The following is a 20,506-nucleotide window of genomic DNA, read 5'->3' as shown; positions in this document are numbered from 1 at the left end:
TAATACTTTAGGAAATGTTTCTTCAAAATTTAATTTAAACAATGTCATGAAATTTTTGAATTTTTCATTTGCATCTACCTCTGAGTATACTGAGTCCCATGTTTGTCCTGCTATCTGTTTGGCAAACTCATGTCTATTTTTTTTAGAAAAAAATCGTCTGTAAATATGCATTTTCTTTGTTTCTTTTGGAGCCACTTTTATATTAATGATCTGAGCTGAGTGATCAGATAATCCTAGCTCTGCTACCACCACCTCACAGTTTTCTTTGCCTAAATCTGTTAATACCTGATCAACAGCTGTCTTTGAGTATTTTGTTATTCTGGTTGCACTGTTAACCATTGGAACTAAATTGAAACTTTGAGCAAGACTTTGTAATGAGTCCCATGTAGAATCAGGATTCAGTTTATCCACATTTAGGTCTCCACATATGAGAATGTGGTTCTTTGGAGTGGATATCTTGTCAAGAACATGATTAAGTTTGGAGAAGAAGATACTGAAGTCTCCACTAGGAGATCTGTATATACATAAGATAATCAAATTCCTACACCTGTATTGGTCCCTGATTTCAACTGCTGCCAGTTCAAAATGTTGCTCTTCACTGATTACACATAAATCGCTTCTGGTCTTATACTGATAATTTTGTTTTACACAAATACAACACCCTCCACACTTCATAGAAGTCCTACAGTATGCACACGCTAAATTATAAGACTGCAAGACTAACTGATTAATTTCAGCCTCATTGCACCAATGCTCAGTGAGACAAACAACTGAGCACTCTGTAGACTCCAGCTCCACTTCTAGCTGTTGGGTCTTATTTGCTAGGGAACATATATTTTGGTGAACAACTGTTAAGTAATTTTTTCCACCGCTATTTGCATTCCCACTTTTTTTCGTTTTAATGTCGTTCTGTTTTGGTTCAACTGCTTCCTTATTACGATTACACTCACGTTTTTTGTTTGCATATGTTATTCTTGGATAGTCACCCCCTGCAGACCGTATTAGTTTCCCTTATTTTTTATAATTTTACATAAATCCAGGAGCATTTTACTGAAAGTCATTGCACCTAGTCTGTTTAGGTGCAGGCCATCCCTACCCAGACATTTGTCGTCGAGAAATTTATTTGGGTCAACAAACACAACACCAAGTTCGTCGCACTGTTCCCTAATGCCGGTGTTTATTTTGTTTGTATACGCGTTACTCACCGATCTTCTTTGTAGAATTCCGTTGATAACAATTCTGGAGCTTGTAAACAAACCTTTGGCTGACCGAATTACATTACGAATATCATTTATGATTTCTTCTTGTCTGCTGCTTCTAATAGAGTTTGTCCCTACGTGAATTATCACGCCTTTAAAATTTGTGTTGGAATCATTGTTGTTTTGGTTGGATTTTTCCGTGTTCCTAATGTTGTTGAAATGTTTCACAATCTGCTGTGGTCGGATTCCAGGGCGAACATCGACTTTACAGTTCGGAACCACTACATTTTTTAACATGGAATCGCCGATAACAAAGAAATCACTTTTGTCGATCTGTTTTGCTGGATTTCTTTCACATTTATCTTTTTTCTTATACGTCACAGTTTTCCACTTATATTTGCTTACAGATTTACCGCACGAATCGTTTTCCGCCACTGTTTTCACTGGGATTTGCATATGCGAGTTTACACAGGTTTGTTTACTTCCCAATAACGGAGTTTGCACGCGCGAGTTTATTGAATTTCCACATGTTTCGCTTTCTGCCATTGTTTTTGCGGGAATATGCACATGTAAGTTTTCAAGGTTTTGTTTTTTGCTCGCGAACGGAGTTTGCACAAAAGAGTCCTCACATTTGTTTGTTTTGTTCTGTAATGGGTTTCCACATACGCAGCTTGCCGATTCACTTTTTAGCTTTACGTTTTCTTCTTACAGAGACTGAATCTCTTTTTTGAGAGTTCCGATATCACTTTGTAACACTTTAATTATTTCTTCTTTTGACTTTATGGTACTTACAAGTTCTGATGTTTCCCACTGCAAACAGTCGGTGCATGTCCACGGAACTTCGTCACTAATGAATTTCAGGTTCACTTTTGCGCACTTCTCATGAAGCCAAAAATTGCACTTTACGCATAAGATTTCTTTTATCACACGTTTTCTGCATTGCTTACATGTAGAACCGCTGATTTTTTCCTTTTTTGTAGAGACAGACGTGTCGTTACACTTTTCATTCGGCGCCATCTTGTCCCTACTCCACTGAATGTCATCCAAACTTCATACATCTGTGTAATGTGGAAATAAATCTTTTCATGAGTTAACCACAGTGGTGTCCCTGAAAAAATTACTAAATATCGTGTCGGTAAAGTTGTCTCTGAACTTGCTGAGAAAATCATTGCCTCATTTCCATTTGATTGTTTACAAGTAGACTTAAGCTGTGAACACTAATAGCAGTTTATAAAAGTGATGAAAAGTTTGACAATAAAAACTTCAGACCACTGTCACTGTCACCTGTATATTAACAAATAATTGAAAGAACAATGTATGATAAATTGCTAGACTTCCTAAACAAAAACAAAGGTCTTTTAAATGCACAAAATGATTTCAGAGAAGACAAATCTAAGCAAACAACTCTCTTCAATTTCCTAAAAGTCATTTACAAAAGTTTTGAGGATAATGAACAAATCTATAAATTTTTTTGAACTTTTTAAAAACTTTTGACCTTATAAGTCATGATCTACTACCATTAAAACCATTTTGGTGTTTCCTATTATTTATCTGATAGGGCAGAAAGAGCATAAATTTTTCAGGAAGATAAAGTGTACAATTCTGAATATAAAAAAGTCAACTATGGGGTGCTCCAGCGTTCAGTATGGGCCCCATTGATGTTTGGTTTTTTTAATTGACTATCTACCACAACAGATTTCAACAGCAGATACTGTATTATTTGCTGATGATTTGAGCCACTTTATGAAAGGAAAGAATGATTATGAGCTGCAGCAGGAACAAAACAGTAGAAGTAGTAGAAAAATGGTTTAAAGATAACTGTTAATGATAAGAAAACTGTACAGATGAACTTCAACTACATCAGAAATAAAACTAAAACCAATGTACATTTTACAACGGAGAATTGCCATATTCAGCAAAAGAATCATACAAAATTTTCAAGTTATGGGTGGATGTATATCCAACATGGGAAAACTTGTATAAATGCTTAACAAAAGGTTATGCAAATTCTGACACAAACTAAGAATGCTCAAATATTGTTGCAATGCTGAAACAGTGTTAAATGTTTATTATGCCCATGTTCATGGTCTACTGTGGTATGGTATACTATTCTGGGAAAAAAAAAACATTACTGCACAGCAGTCTTTCGAACTTTAAATGAAAGCAGTAAGATTAGCAAAAAGTGTTGCTTGCAGACAACCATGACGATGTATTTTAAGAATTACAAACCTGACCCTGTTATTAATACACTCCTGGAAATTGAAATAAGAACACCGTGAATTCATTGTCCCAGGAAGGGGAAACTTTATTGACACATTCCTGGGGTCAGATACATCACATGATCACACTGACAGAACCACAGGCACATAGACACAGGCAACAGAGCATGCACAATGTCGGCACTAGTACGGTGTATATCCACCTTTTGCAGCAATGCAGGCTGCTATTCTCCCATGGAGACGATCATAGAGATGCTGGATGTAGTCCTGTGGAACGGCTTGCCATGCCATTTCCACCTGGTGCCTCAGTTGGACCAGCGTTCGTGCTGGACGTGCAGACTGCGTGAGACGACGCTTCATCCAGTCCCAAACATGCTCAGTGGGGGGACAGATCCGGAGTTCTTGCTGGCCAGGGTACTTGACTTACACCTTCTAGAGCACGTTGGGTGGCACGGGATACATGCGGACGTGCATTGTCCTGTTGGAACAGCAAGTTCCCTTGCTGGTCTAGGAATGGTAGAACGATGGGTTCGATGACGGTTTGGATGTACCGTGCACTATTCAGTGTCCCCTCGACGATCACCAGTGGTGTACGGGCAGTGTAGGAGATCGCTCCCCACACCATGATGCCGGGTGTTGGCCCTGTGTGCCTCGGTCGTATGCAATCCTGATTGTGGCGCTCACCTGCACGGCGCCAAACATGCATGCGACCATCATTGGCACCAAGGCAGAAGCGACTCTCATCGCTGAAGACGACACGTCTCCATTCGTCCCTCCATTCACGCCTGTCGCGACACCACTGGAGGCGGGCTGCACGATGTTGGGGTGTGAGCGGAAGACGGCCTAACGGTGTGCGGGACCGTAGCCCAGCTTCATGGAGACGGTTGCGAATGATCCTTGCCGATACCCCAGGAGCAACAGTGTCCCTAATTTGCTGGGAAGTGGCGGTGCGGTCCCCTACAGCACTGCGTAGGATCCTACGGTCTTGGCGTGCATCCGTGCGTCGCCGCGGTCCGGTCCCAGGTCGACGGGCACGTGCACCTTCCGCCGACCACTGGCGACAACATCGATGTACTGTGGAGACCTCACATCCCACGTGTTGAGCAATTTGGCGGTACGTCCACCCGGCCTCCCGCATGCCTACTATACGCCCTCGCTCAAAGTCCGTCAACTGTACATACGGTTCACGTCCACGCTGTCGCGGCATGCTACCAGTGTTAAAGACTGCGATGGAGCTCCGTATGCCACGGCAAACTGACTGACACTGACGGCGGCAGTGCACAAATGCTGCGCAGCTAGTGCCATTCGACGGCCAACACCACGGTTCCTGGTGTGTCCGCTGTGCCGTGCGTGTGATCATTGCTTGTACAGCCCTGTCGCAGTGTCCGGAGCAAGTATGGTGGGTCTGACACACCGGTGTCAATGTGCTCTTTTTTCCATTTCCAGGAGTGTATTTATATTTGAAAGTACCTGTTTCATTAAGAGTTATCAGCAGTTTTCAACTCTGAACAGTGAGATAAATAAGCATTAAACAAGGATGATTTTCATAGGGATGTACACACAATGTCAGTATATCAGGGCTGTGGATTATAAAAAGCAAAAGTTCTCTACAAAGCACTACTAAGTAAAATCCAAAAAACAACAAACTTAAATAATTTAAAAGAAAACTGAAAGATCCACTAATAATTAATAGCTTGTAGAACGTTATTGAATATTTACGAGAAAGCATGGACCACATTCTACTACAAGAAGAACAGCAGAAATGATGCACAAGACTACCATCCTGTTTCAGTGACATCCAGTTATCATAGAATCTTAGAACTTATTCTGTGCTCAAACATAATGAGTTGCTGGGGTTAGACAGAAATGGGGAAATACCACAAGAAATGCATGCTTGAACGTAATGCAGATGCTATCCAAGCTTGCAGGTTTTTCTGTTGTTTTTGACCACGAGCAATGACCTCAGCATGTTGCAAGTGTCAGTCACTGTCAGAACAGTGTTATGTGTTCTTGTAAGTGCATTATACTGGAGCTAAGTGAATTTGAACATGGGTAAATTGTTGGTGCTTGTATGGTTGATGATTAGTAACCAAGAGAGCCAAAGTGTTTGGTGTTTCAAGAGGCACTGTATTGAAGATTTATACTGCATACAGGAAAAGCACAGTAACGTCATCCACTAATTGAGAATGCAGATGAATGTGTGTGTTGAGTGACCATGACAGATAGTCATTGAAGGAGACTGAGACAAAAAGTAAGAAGACTATAGCTGTAAGAGTCACTGCAGAACTGAATGTTACACTTGCAAATCCTGCCAGCATCAAAACGACATGCAGGGAGCTCCATAACTGGGAACTGCAGGATGAGCAAAAATTCCAAAACCATTCATCATTTATGCAAATGCATTTAACTGGAAAAAGTGGTGTCAGAGCTATAAAACCTGGCCTATGGAGCAATGGAAGAGTGTCATTTGGTTGGAAACGAACATGGAACGAATGCAATAAGGCTGAAAGTCGCGTGGCCTGTCACGTGACTCTCGCTCCGCCTACTGCTCGAGTTTCATCTGCCTCCTGCACTCAGTCTGCCCGTGGCGTCTGTTTCAAGTAGTTGACGTTTTGTCTGTGCGTCGGAAAATGTTGAGTGTACAGAAAGAACAGCGTGTTAACATCAAATTTTGTTTCAAACTAGGAAAATCTGCAAGTGAAACGTTTGTAATGTTACAACAAGTGTACGGCAATGATTGTTTATCGCGAACACAAGTGTTTGAGTGGTTTGAAGATGGCCGCGAAGACACCAGTGATGACACTCACACTGGCAGACCATTGTCAGCAAAAACTGATGCAAACATTGAAAAAATCGGTAAACTTGTTTGACAAGATCGCCGTTTAACAATCAGAGCAGTGTCTGAGTTAACAGGAGTTGACAAGGAACAAGCCAGTAAGGTAAATGCATTATTTCTTGACTTCTGAAAAGCTTTTGATACAGTACTGCTCCAGTGCCTGTTAATGAAAGTATGAACATTCAGGATATCAAACAACATTTGTGTCAGGATCAAGAATCCTGGTAGGAAGAATACAGCTTGTTATCTTGGTTGGAGACTCATTGACAGATGAAGGAGTAAATTCAATCATGTCCCAAGGAAGTGTGCTGGGGCCCTTGTTGTTCAAAAATGGCTCTGAGCACTATGGGACTCAACTGCTGAGGTCATTAGTCCCCTAGAACTTAGAACTAGTTAAACCTAACTAACCTAAGGACATCACAAACATCCATGCCCGAGGCAGGATTCGAACCTGCGACCGTAGCGGTCTTGCGGCTCCAGACTGCAGCGCCTTTAACCGCACGGCCACTTCGGCCGGCCTTGTTGTTAATGCTGTATATTAATGGCTGAGCAGACAATATTAATAGTGAACTCAGACTTTTTGCAGATGGTGTAGTTATCTATAATGAAGTACTGTCAGAATGCAGCTGTACAAATATTCAGTTAGATCTTGATAAGATTTGAAAGTGGTTTGAAGACTGGCAACTTACTTTAAACATTAAGATACAAAAAACAGCACATTTCACAAAACATGAAAACAAAAGTTTTCTATGACTACAGTATTATTGAGTCACAGATGGAACCAGTCATCAGCCAGCCAGTATTGCCCTGTGGTTCTAGGCGCTTCAGTCTGGAACCGCACGACCGCTATGGTCACAGGTTCGAAACCTGCCTCGGGCATGAATGTGTGTGGTGTCCTTAGGTTAGTTAGGTTTAAATAGTTCTAAGTTCTAGGGGACTGATGACCTCAGATGTTGAGTCCCATAGTGCTCAGAGCCATTTGAACCAATTTTGAACCAGTCATCTCATACAAATATCTGTTTGTAAGAGTTTGTATGGATGTTAAATGCAATACCCACACAGATAGATCAGGTGGTAGACCTTGGTTCAGTGGTAGAATGCTGGGAAAATGCAATGTGTTTACAAAGGAAGTTATTTACAAACATTCAAGCGGCCCTTTCTAGAAACTTGGTCATATGTATGAGGCCCTTACCAAAGAGAACTAAAAGGGGATATTGAATCTGTATGCAGATTGGCAGCGCAAATGGACTCAGGTTTCTTTGAGGCACAAAAGTATATTACTCAGATGCTGTACGACCTGAACTGACAGACACTTCAAAGTAGATGCCAACTATCTCATGAAAGCCTACTTACAAAGTTTCAAGAAGAGTAGGCTATTAAGTAAGGATTTAGAAACATATTACATCTTCCTACCTATCTCTCCCAAAGGATTAGATGAATTACACCACACACAGAGACATTTAAGCAGTCATTCTTCCTACACTCCATACACAAATGGAATCAGAAAAATACAGGGGGGACATACCCTACACCATGCACTACACATTGACTTGTAGAGTACAGGTATTGATGTAGACATGGACAAGTACTCCCAATGGGACATCTGCAGCACATTTCTCAAAATCAGTTGTACAGTATCTCAGTGAAACCTATCCTGGTGGTTTGATCAACCATAACAATCCAGAATGAATTTTCACTCTGCAACAGAGTGTGTGCTGATTTGAAACTTCCTGGGAAATTAAATCTGTGTGCCAAACAGGGACTCAAGTCTGTAAACTTCCGTGAAGGCAAAGGTTCCAGGTTTGAGCCCCTTTTATTACATTTCCTTGAAGGTTGTCTGACATTTCTCCACCACTGGAGCAGGTTAAACAACAGCCTAGAAACAAGGGAAGAGTAGCTTACACTTTTGAAATGGACATGCTTGCAGTAAAGATAAAAATTGAGTCTCAATCAGCAAAACAACATCTGCACGCGTAAACAACAAATCCTACTGAATGAAGTGAAGGATTTTTTCAACATTATTAGTAAAAGAATTTGATGATAAAACATGACAAGTGACTGTCTAATAATTTACTGATTTAAGCACAATTATTGTTCTTGATAGTTTTAAAGAAGTTGTCTCAGAAACCACTGAAAATAGAACATATATTTACATGAGGTTTCCATACAGAATGGTTAATGGTTAAGTCACTTTCCTCTCAAAACACTCATTATTTCTTGGCAACTTGTGTGTAGCTGGACTATTAATATTTGATATATTGTGTTGTACTGTTCCCTATCAGGTTTTTCCTGGTCCAGAGGAATTAATCATGAGATTTATGGCAAGAACGAAAAGTCATTTGAAGGCAAGTTACAGACCACGTTTTCCATCCAGGGCCATTATCAAGGATTTTTTTAAGCATTTAAAAGTCTGGATATAGTTTCAAAAATATGTTGGTCATTTATCACTCTTCAGATTGACACAGAAATAATATTCCTTCTAGTGACCAGCATACCAAGTGAGAGAATATAACAGTTACAAGGTGTAACAATTTTTATTTGTAAAATTTTGTTGACGATATTGAAAGGAGTGCAGAAAGTAAAGAAGCAAGCTCTACCACAGCTCATAGACTGCTACAGGAAGAAAAGTAGTGTGGAGGGGGTAGGCTGCATCTCCTGGACACAGAGTAGCCTCTATCCTGCCACTTCCTGTTTGGTGCCAAGAATTCATCCTCATTGTGGATAGTGAGCTTCCTTTTTCACGAAGTTAGCGTAGGTAGTACACACAAAAGACCACAAATTGCTTCATCACTCACTCTAAAACATGAAGCCTGAACACAGCACAATTAAATGAAATATGGTATTCAACAACAATGGCTACTACAATGATTTTGCACATGTTATTGTTTCATTTCTAAAATTAGCAGTGACACAACTTATTAGCGGCCTAAAGTTTCTCACCTTATAGATTCTTACTGAAGCAGAACAAGCAGGTGAAAAAATACTGGGAGATTTCCACAGTTAAGAAAAGCCTAACATATTGTAAAGCATGTGAAAGCAATTGTAATAACAACATTGCTACATCTGTCCCACAGAAACCAGAGCCAAAAGCTACAATTGAATTGTAAAATATGAAAAGTTTCTTTCAGGAAACTTGTCAATTATGTTCAGGTAATGAATATGATTTGGTGGTGTTGGCATTAGATTCATCTGTTCTGTCAGCGTACATAATTTTTAGACTGCAGAATGGGAGAACACATTCAGCAATTGGAAATGAAACAAAGAACACAACAGTCGAGAATAGCAATTATTATTAACTGTGTGTGTATGATGTATTATCTAATAACAAACAATCCTTAATAACAGTCTGCTTACGTAACATAAGTCAGATGGATAGATTACTACTCACCAAATAGAAGAGACGGTGAGTCACAGACAGGCACAATGAAAAGACTGTTATATGCTCAGGCTTTTGGCCAAAAGATCTTCTTTCAAAGTGGTAAAGATACTCATGTTTATAAAAGCAAAACTTACACATACATAACCCCTGCCTCTAGCTACTGTGGCCAGACTGTGAGCTGCAACTGCATCCGATGGGAGCAGCAGTCTGTTGTGGGTGGTGGGGAGAGGGAGGGATAGGAGGGCAGGAGGGGGGGGGGAGAGCTGCTTGTGGAAGTGTGCAGGGATATGATGGGGACACAATAGGGATGATAGGTGCAGTTGGGCGGTTTGGGGGGAGGAGGGGGGAAGGGAAAATGATAGATGTAGAGAAATCAAGAAAGATTAGTAGATGCATTGGTGAAACTGACGGCTGTGTAGTTCTGAGTTAGAGAAGGGAAGGGGATGGTAGGGTTACAGGAACATAGGATATATTGCAGGGAGGGTTACCACATGTGCATTTCAGAAAATCTGATGGTGTTGGGAAAGATCAGATGGCATAGGCTGTGAAGCTGTCATTGAAGTAAAGCACAATATGTTCAGCAGCATGTTCAGCAACTGGGTGGTCCAGTTGGTTTTTGGCCAAAGTTTGTCAGTGGTCATTCATGTGGACAGACAGCATCTAAGTTCTCATGCCCATACAGAAAGCAGCACAGTGGTTACAGCTTGTTTGTAGATTACACGACTGCTTTCACAGTTAGCTCTGTCCTTAGTGAGTTAGGAGATGCCTGTGACTGGACTGGAATAAATAGTGGTGAGGGGATAAATGGGACAGGTCTTGCAGCTATGTCTATTTCTAGGGATATGAACAGTAAGGCACGGTATTGGGAGCAGGGGTGGGATAGGGACTGACAAGGATATTGAATAGGTATGGCGGGTGACAGTATACCACCGTGTGAGGGGTGGGAAGGATAGTGGGCAGGGTGTTTCTCATTTCAGGGCATCGCAAGAGTTATTTGAAACACTGGTTGAGAATGTGATCCAGTTGCTCCGGTCATGGGTGATACTAAGTCATGAAGGAGTGCTGTTTTGTGGCCAGATGGTGGGTATTTGGGGGGCAGTAGGTGACTGGAGATACAACATATGGGACATCTGTTTCTGTACAAGGAAGGGAGAGTGATGTTGGTCTGTGAAAGGCTCAGTGAACCCTTGTTTATGCAGTAATACTGTGAAATATGCTACACCGTTTTACACAATTGCATGATTCATCTATCTGAGCACCTCTAGTTTCCCACTTTGCCCGTATAATGATTGGTTCATGACAAGTTCAGAATTTTTTCATGCACAGTCTGTTTATCCATGGAGCTGGCTTGGTTAACAGATTCTAACTAAGTCATCCAAATGAAACATAACTGATTCATTATCATCAAACAAGAGAAGAAAATAGAACATAGACTTAAAATTATCAAAAATTCAATGCAAAAATTAAAATTCATAAATTGTTAAACAAGTTTGTTCTAATGGAATTAACAGGCAGAACAAGTATAAAAGGTAAAGACAAAATTCTGGAAGCTGCGAAAATGCTCAGGCTTTGAATTCAAATATAATTTGTTGACATCATGACATTATTGCTCAGATGCAAACAATGTTAAAACTATGATGTGATAATTAAATAAGAGTGAAAAATTCTCTTGTTGACCAAAACATAGTGTGCTCTCAAGCTAAGCTGATTTTTGAGAGACTGAAAGAAGAAAATGGGAAGGCAGACAAAGATGAAGTGTTTAAAGTTAATAATGGTTGATTTAGCCAATTCAGAGGTCATTGTAATTGGCATAGCATCCCAGAAAGTGGAGAAGCAGCAAGTGGAAGAGGATGTCTAAAAGAACTTTTTTGTGCTTGAAGAGAGAACCTTTCCCGGCTTTAAAGTGGGAAAAGATTGACTGACAGTGAAGGCCGGTGCAAATACATCAGATAATTGTAAATTAAAATTTATCACTCAGGAAATCCAAGAGCTTTAAAAATATATTTAAAGCTGGGTTGCCTATGATCTGGAAGTTGAATGACAAAGCTTGGGTGGCAGTTTTCCTTTTTGAGGACTGATTTGACCATTTCTTCATACCTGAAGTTGAACATTATTGCCAATTAATACAAATCCCATTTATAGTAATTCTATTAATTGAGGACACACTGTGTCATCCTCCTGTTACTCCAATTATTTATGACCCATGTGTGAAAGTTGTATTTTTGCCACTCAATACAATGAGCCTGCTTTAATGAATGGACTAGGGAATCAACAATACGAGAGAAGGGAAGTTGCTACTCACGACATAGCAGAGATGCTGAGCCGTGATAGGCACAATAAAAAGTTTCACACAAACATAGCTTTTGGCGATTAAGGCCTTTGTCAGCAGTAGACACACATACACACATGCACACACACACTCATGCAAGTGCAACTTGCACACACATCTGCAGTCTCAGAGAGCTGTGGTGTAGTTTTAGCTCTCTGAGACTGCAGATGTGTGTGCAAGTTGCACTTGCATGAGTGTGTGTGTGTGTGTGTGTGTGTGTGTGTGTGTGTGTGTGTGTGTGTACTTCTGACAAAGGCCTTAATGGCTGAAAGCTATGTTTGTGTGAATCTTTTTATTGTGCCTATCGCGGCTCAGCATGTCCGCTATGTGGTGAGTAGCAACTTTCCTTCTCTCGTATTGTTACATTCCATCCCGGATTTTCCATTGTTGGACTAGGGGATCATTAAGAAATGTCCATCTGAGCATTCTCATAGAACTAAGAGACAAAACAGTGAGCTCTCTACAAAAGATTTTCAGAAGCTATTGAGTGTTTTAGATTCCTTGAGAATCATTGCATAATCATGCAATGAAATTTCACATAAAAACTTTGTCCATTTTTTTACCACTGAAACCCTGATTAGAATGATAATGTGATTGAAGAAGTATATTATCTTGCCAGATAATTAAATTTAGAGGGAGATGGGGACGACATTCAAGAACTGTTGGTTTCACAAAATTGGGAACTGACAATCAATGAGCTTGTAGAAATGCATGAGCAAGAGCAAAACATTGAGCAATCTGGTTCTTTAGACCCAGTTCAATAAGAAGATCAAAGATGGTTGCAAAATTGACACAAGGTCTCAGTTCAATTGAAAATGGTCTACAAATTATAAAAAAATCAACTCCAATGAAATGTAGATTTCTGCTAAAAATGGGGAATGATTTATTAGTGTGCTTTGAGGAAATTTTACATGAGAAGAAGAAAAATTATTTGTTAGATGACGTTGTTACATTTTATGAAGTCTTCTATGTCACAATGATTTCAGTTTACATTATTGCAGTGCATAATACTGTACCGATAAATAATTTGTTTTTGCTGACCATTGTAATAAATTTGATTTACATCGTTATTGCTCTGTCCCATCTGTTGTCTAAATGCGGTGTATTACTGTATTTATAGATGGACTGCTTGTCACTGCAGATATGACAACCATGGGTGGCTAGTCTCTATGGAACGGACGTCTTGGTATGGAATAGGAGGCAGATGTTGAAGTGCAGGTATTGCTGGTGTCTGGTAGGTTTGATATGGAGTGAGGTACTGATGTAGTCATCCTTGAGAATGGGGGGTCAGGATTGACGAAGGTAGCATGTTAGGTTAAGAAGGATAAATTGAAGTGAATAGGGGAGAAGGCGTTGAGTTTCTGGGGGAATATACATGGGGTGTTCTCATCCTTGGTCCAGATCAGTCTGACCTCAGCAGACACAGGCAATGGTCATGTGTGTGTGTGTGTGTGTGTGTGTGTGTGTGTGGACTTGTATTATTGTAATTACACTTAAAATATCTGTGGATAAACATGGATCACTATGTTCACAGTAAGATGAAATTCAGAACAGGACTTCAGTTATTCAATTACCCCATTTGGTTTTATTTTACTTTGCCTCAGAGAAGGGAACTGAGATTACTTTCTGTAATTTAATTAAAACAGCCATAATAACTCCTGACCTATTGCAAAAAATTAAATGGAAAAGCTTTTGACAGTGGAATAAAAGTCATAATGTGACACAATTCATTACAGGAGACTTAATTAATTTCAAATGAAAATGAACCTTCTAGAGGTTTTAGATTATGAAGTCATCATCTATTATGAAGTCATCATCTCATAAGTATTAGTGAAGGGTATGCAATGAATGATATGTTATTATACCTCTGAGACTGGCCATAGATGAAGTTGTTAGAGCAGAGGTCACAACACCAGTAATTTACCTCTGATTCTCTGCTTGAAGTAGGTAGCTAATAAACATAATACATAATACTCCCTAATATTAAATGTGATAGTCACACAAAAATGCAATGAATTAGCCATTAGAATTTACACTGAATCAACTGAAGGTTCTTGGTGAAACATTATAAATTAACTAAATTAGTAATGTACTTGAAAATAGGCTTGTAACCCGAAACCCAGGTTGAGAAGTAACCGTAATAAAATTTGTGAAGCAAGGCAAAAAACATTATTTGTTTAGTTATCCATTAGCCTTTGTTATATTGATTAAATAATTCTTTCAGTAATGAATGACTGTTGACTAACTATGGCATATGTATCGTATTATACTAATAAAATTAATTCCGCCATTCCTGAAACAAATTCAGTTTATGGAGAGAGTGAGTTTAGTTTCATGATTTGTACTACTACATCCACTGTGATTCACAAGAAAATACATTGCAGTGTGCAAGGAATTAATACAAGAGGTTTGTGTTTTCGGACGTTTAGTTCCTGGGAAATGTAGCACTTGAGCTGTCGGATAAGAATGAAAGAGGGAACTGACTCTTACTGTGGTTGGGTAATCATCTTGACATTTGCCTGAAAAGATTTAGGGAAATCATGAGAAACTTAAGATGGTGGGAGGAAAATTTTGAACTTCAAAATGCTGGTATCAACCATCAAATTGACTTAGCAAAATAACAAAAAATCTAATTAAAGGTGGTAAGATTGCTATTTCGAATTCAGAAGTACCATAATTTCACTATATACATTTGAGCCCATAATGATATCTGATTTAGCATACTATTGCTTTCTGCTGGTGTCTGGATGTTTTCTGCTACAATGGCACAAATGTAAAAAGAAAGAAGTATTCATTCAAGTAAAGTGAGCATTAAAAATATTGTTTAAAGAAGTTGACTACACTTCTTTCCAAGGCCTCTTTAAAGATTTGGAATTCTTACTCTCACTTTTCAGTGCATTTACTTTCCGATGGTACTCGTTGCTGGTAATAAATATCAATTTTAAATAAGATGCTGTTTAGGTAACCATGACACAAAACACAGAATCAGTCTGTATGTATACTTTTCTGTTCTAGAGTTCAGATTGGAGTTCTATATTTTGGTGGGAAGGTGTTCCAGTGAACCCACCTCTGAACAAATTACCTGACAATCAAGTTAAGATCAAAGATCCTTATCACTTAGATGAGACTGGCTTCCTCACCTGATAGATGTACTATTAGATTGGCATGAGAATGCACTTGAAATTTCATTCATCTCAGAGATGACATTGGTGTTTTGGTACTGCTCCTGCAAGAAGTTGTATGCCTCATCACCACCCTGGCGCACACCTTCACAGTACACAACACTTTTCATGTCTGGGTCAACCCTGAAAAAACAGCAATGTTGTTCATAACAGATGCACTCAAGTGAGTCACAGTATTAGTACATTAGTAGCTTACTCATTCACTAATGCACACAAAATTACAAACGAAAAAAGTGACTGACAAAGTAGATGAGATCATAAGCTGTGAAAAACAGCAGACTGGACTAGAATGAGGATGGAAAATAGTAGGTATAAAATGCAGCTACCAGCAAGCATTTCATGTGCAGCTCCATTTTATGTGTAATATCAGCCAATTTCCGAATCCATTTCTACCGCATCTTACTTATTTTGATGAAAATAAAATAAAAACGAATTTCATAAACAAAATAAATGTAAACATCAGTAAAACTATATTTTAACCACAAATAAAATTAATTTAAAAAATTCAGAAAATGAAAATTTTAACTGAATATGAAAATAAATGAAAATCAGTAAATTAAAATTTTTTACGTCAATCAAAAAGCCTGCACATGAAAAATAATTAAAATTTCTGGAGAACAAATATTAACATTTTTCATTTTTCATTTTTGTTTTTTAATTTTCTATTATTTTAATATTTCTAATAAATGTTTTCCTTATAAATAATAACAAATAAAAATATGACTAATAAAACTGACAAAAATATTTTTAAGAAACTAAGGGAGAAAAATTTTAATGTAATATTTGTGTTTTAAACCATCTTCAAATACAGAATATTTGAGAAGTAAAACACAAAAAGGGGCTTTTGATTATATGAAAGAATATGGTCATGAATTTATTTTTACTTATCAAGAAAATATTACAGCTATTCAGGAAAAAACAGAAAAGTCAAATTCTCTCCTTTTCATTACTATAAAAACATTTTTGGATCATCTATTATTACATCTTAACTGTGATTATTATGATTTACTCAAAACATATAGTGATTCCAGAACGAGATTTTCACTCTGCAGCAGAGTGTGTGCTGATGTGAAAGTTCCAGGCAGATTAAAACTATGTGCCAGACTGAGACTCGAACTCAGTAGAGCACTTGCCCGAGAAAGGCAAAGGTCCCAATTCGAGTTTCGGTCTGGCACACAGTTTTAATCTATCAGGAAGTTTCATATCAGCGCACACTCCACTGCAGAGTGAAAATATCATTCTGGAAACATCCCCTAGGCTGTGGCTAGGCCATGTCTCTGCAGTATCCTTTCTTTCAGGAGTGCTAGTGTTGCAAGGTTTGCTGGAGAGCTTCTGTAAAGTTTGGAAGGTAGGAGACGAGGTACTGGCAGAAGTAAAGCTGTGAGAACAGGGCGTGAGTCATGCTTGGGTAGCTATAATGGTAGAGCACTTGCCCACGAAAGGTATAGGTCCCAAGTTTGAGTCTCAGTCTGCCGCACAGTTTTAATCTGCCAGAAAGTTTCATATAGTGATTATTGTAATTTGCCACATATAATAAAACGTTATATAGTAGTTTTTGTATTATTCTTTGAAGTTTTTAGAAAAATAAATATAAAAATTTAAGATAATTTTTTAAAATTTTATTTTTTTTATTTTTAACGTTTAACGCCGATGTTTTTTAATGTTTGTGCTTTGTTTAATTTTCGTTTGACCGTTTGTTAACCTTCATTTGATCCTCGTTAAACTTTGTTTGTCTCCAAGATGTCCTTTGATGAACTTTATGAACAGCTGCGTGTAATAGAAAGTAAATAGATATCTGTCCTTCCTACAACAATTTTTCGATGGCAGTGTGAGAAACATTTAAATCTAATTCCTCTGGTAGAATTTCTATAACATTGACGCAAAAATACAGATTTAACTGTTAGTTTTAATTCAAGTTCTAGTGCTGCAGATGTTATTCTTAGATGAGCTGATAAAAATAATGCTGGTGTCGAAATAAAAGACACATTACCATTTGAAGCTAAAATTGTTTTTGAAAATGTAGAAGTTAGAGTAGCTCTTGTTAAATATGATCCTGATTATGAACTAGAATGAGCACAACAAAGATTTAAATATATATTTTATTTTTAGAAGTTCCTCAAAATATAAGTATAAAAATTAAAGAAGTTTTTTTTTAAATCTTCTCTTTATATTCTGTATTGAATATCATAAGTTACACTCTTTTTACCATAAGAAACTATACAAACTGAAGTATCACTTGGGTTTTTATCATTAAAATAGCGTCTAATTTCATATTCTTTTGTATTCCTGTTGAGTGGCAAGCAAATTAATTGTAGATTTTTACTCTGGAATTAGAATTTATCGATCTTATGCAGTCACTTCCGGTGTTGTTGTTGTTAACTATTAATAACTTCTTCTTTATATGGTCTTTGCATACAAAAATTATAATTATTTGTTAAACAGTCATTCAATTTTTCTAATCTAAATGGGGGCTGAAAATGAAGTGTGCTAGAAATAAAACGTGTACTACAAATAAAAAAATATTCGATATGAGAATTTCTTGGAAATAAAATAAAATCACCAAAAAGAACATTTAAATAATAATAATTTTATTACAAATCTAGCAGGTATTATCTACACAAAAGTAGAAAATGTATCAGAAAAATGGTAACAAGTTACAGAACCATTTTGTGACAGTATTACGAGCGTAAAAATAACAAATTTTTATAGACTGTGAAGGAGAACAGGAAACTGAAAATTTCTTGTAAACAAAGAAGGTTGTGAAATTTTATTTAGTTTATTAATTTTAATTAGTTCCTTAAGACTTAGATTTTGTAAATTTCATTTGGCTAGACATGACATGAAAGTAAAAATTTCTATTTTCTTTTGCTAATTTAGAAGCAAGTGCTTCCTTTAATCTTTTGTCTTGACAGTTTAAAAAACTTAATATATTTGGCGAATTACAATAATCCCAAATTTTTGGTAAATCATAATTATCTTAATAAAGATGTAATAATAAAGATCACGATTTTCATGATAATTCACAAATTTTTTTACAGTGAAAAGACAGAGAATTTGATTCTTCTATTTCTTCCCAAATATCTATAACACTTTCTATATAAGTAAAAATAGATTCATAACCATATTATTTCACATAACAGTACCTTCATTACGTTTTTTTACTCCTCAAATATTCTATATTAAAGATGGTTTAAAATAATTTTTATTAATATTACCTTTAATTTTTTCTCTTTTGGTTTATTAAAAATGCTTTTATCAAATTTAAATTTGTCCCACACAGCAGTCATGTATTTATTTATTATAATTTCTGAAATAAAACATTAATTTAAAAAATATAATAATAAAAAAGTATAAATAAAAATAAAGATTAGTAAAAAATTATCAGAAAAAATAATAATGTTAAAATTTATTGTCAAAAAACTTTAATTCTTTTTGTGTGCAGGGATTTTGATTCAGTTAAAAATTTTTAATTAATTGATTTTCATTATTTTCATATTCACCCAAAATTTAAGATTTTTCTGATTTTTAAGCTATTTTTATATTCGGTGAAAATTGTACTTTTATTGTTCTTTTTATTTATTTTTATTTACGAAATTCGTTTTTTTTCTTTTTTTATTGAATTGAATATGAGATGCTGGATGTTGATTTGGATTTCAGCTGATAGCAGATATAAAATGGGGCTGCACACAAAATGTGTGTTGGTAGCCCCATTTTATATCAACTAAATTTGATGATGGCCTTTCCAAATCAATTCCCCTTGTTTCCATTAAAAGCAGTTTAGAGAAACTGTATACAATTTAGAATTGGATGACCCAACAGACTTTTAAACCGTGCTGTCCTTGAGTATGAGTCAGTGCGCTTACCACTATGCCAAGTTTCTGAGTCTGAAAAGGATCTGTGGTGAAGATGATAAACTGCTATCAACATTCATGATTCTGGGGTAGCAGTTATGTCACTTATTCTTATGTCACTGCATATTGGAGCATTCCTATGACTTGATCAATTAGATTGTAATACATATTTTCTAAACCTATACTGCTGGAGTTTCATAGTACTAAGCAACTAATCTGGATTTTTTATGTACATTAACTGCAATGTAGGGGAATGTTGAGGCATACATTTAGGTCTAATATCCTGTCACTTTGTGGGTGAATATGCTATTTTCCAGACTATCCTTGGGATACACTTTCCAATCGGAATTTAAATTTTTGTTCCTATTCACTTCTGATCTGACGCCATTCATAAGTGAGACTAGTTCTTGGAAATTTCCATGGACTACATTAACTTTTCTTTCTCCAAGCTGCCATGATGAATGCGATATCCTATAATGAATGAGGCTGATATTTATCTCTCTGCGTAATAAGAACATAATTTATCAGACATTTGGATGGGATTCTCTACCTTAATACATCCACATGTACACGTCACATGTACTCCTCTACCCTTGTAGTCATTTCCAATGACTGTGCGAGATGGCACTGTGGTTAGCACACTGGACTCGTATTTGGGAGGATAATGGTTCAAACCCACGTCTGGCTATCCTAATTTAGGTTTCCCTATTTCCCTAAATCGCTTCAGGCAAATGTTGGGGTGGTTCCTTTGAAAGAGCACAGCCGACTTCCTTCTCCATCCTCCCCTAATCCGTTGGGACAGTTGACCTCAATGTTTGGTGCCCTCCCCCAAATCAATCAACTGATCATTCTTACATGTAACTTTCTCCTACTTATTATGCAGGGTCCTACAAATCCCAACCCCACAGTGTAGATTGAGGAATCCTTATTGAGAACCATCACAGTATTGTATGAGCCTCTGAATCAGATCCTCCACATGGCTCCAAATCAAAGAAACGAGATTGGTTCTGGGCACAATGCAGTGAAATGTTAACTCAGATTCCACCTCATGTGTGTGGCTAACTGTCTTGATCACTTTGGTCAGCCGCAGTGTAGGTTCCAAAGACAATCTCTGAACCCAGGCAGCAGGTGTCGAACCTGCTGATATAAGCAATGGTTTGCAGTCAGCTACACCCAGTGCCCTTAGTAGTTGGTGGCAGAGTATCCTTTACATTGTGGATGAGAAACCCTAGTAAGCATACTGACTGGACACTAACCTTACATCCCTACCTCCTTGCTATTTCCTTAAGACACTCAGTTACCAGGCTATTACTGAAACTTCCAATGAACAACAAACCCACTTGTCACTCCTATTCCCGAAAGATGAGGAGTACCATACTGACTTAAGATGTACCCTCAGCAATCAGCAAGATCTCAAACATGTTTTTAAGGACTAAGGAGATCAGTCAGTATTCACTTTCATCTTCCGACCAGAGATTTGCGATCCTGTAAGTGATCGTCGTTGCACTATC

The 20,506-nt window shown here is 37.5% G+C and overlaps 1 protein-coding gene across 1 annotated transcript in view; it reads right to left on the bottom strand.

Annotated features, from left to right (window-relative positions):
• LOC126474640 (aminopeptidase N-like) overlaps nt 1-20,506 on the bottom strand; it is a 196,818-nt gene that overhangs the window by 55,418 nt on the left and 120,894 nt on the right. The window contains exon 14 of the mRNA XM_050102118.1: nt 15,103-15,267. Coding sequence (XP_049958075.1) covers nt 15,103-15,267 — 165 coding nt within the window. The remainder of the gene's footprint in view (nt 1-15,102; nt 15,268-20,506) is intronic.

The sequence above is a fragment of the Schistocerca serialis genome, chromosome 4 (genome assembly GCF_023864345.2).
Source record: "Schistocerca serialis cubense isolate TAMUIC-IGC-003099 chromosome 4, iqSchSeri2.2, whole genome shotgun sequence".
Classification (NCBI taxonomy): Eukaryota; Metazoa; Arthropoda; class Insecta; order Orthoptera; family Acrididae; genus Schistocerca; species Schistocerca serialis.
This window is presented reverse-complemented; position numbering and strand designations above follow the sequence as displayed.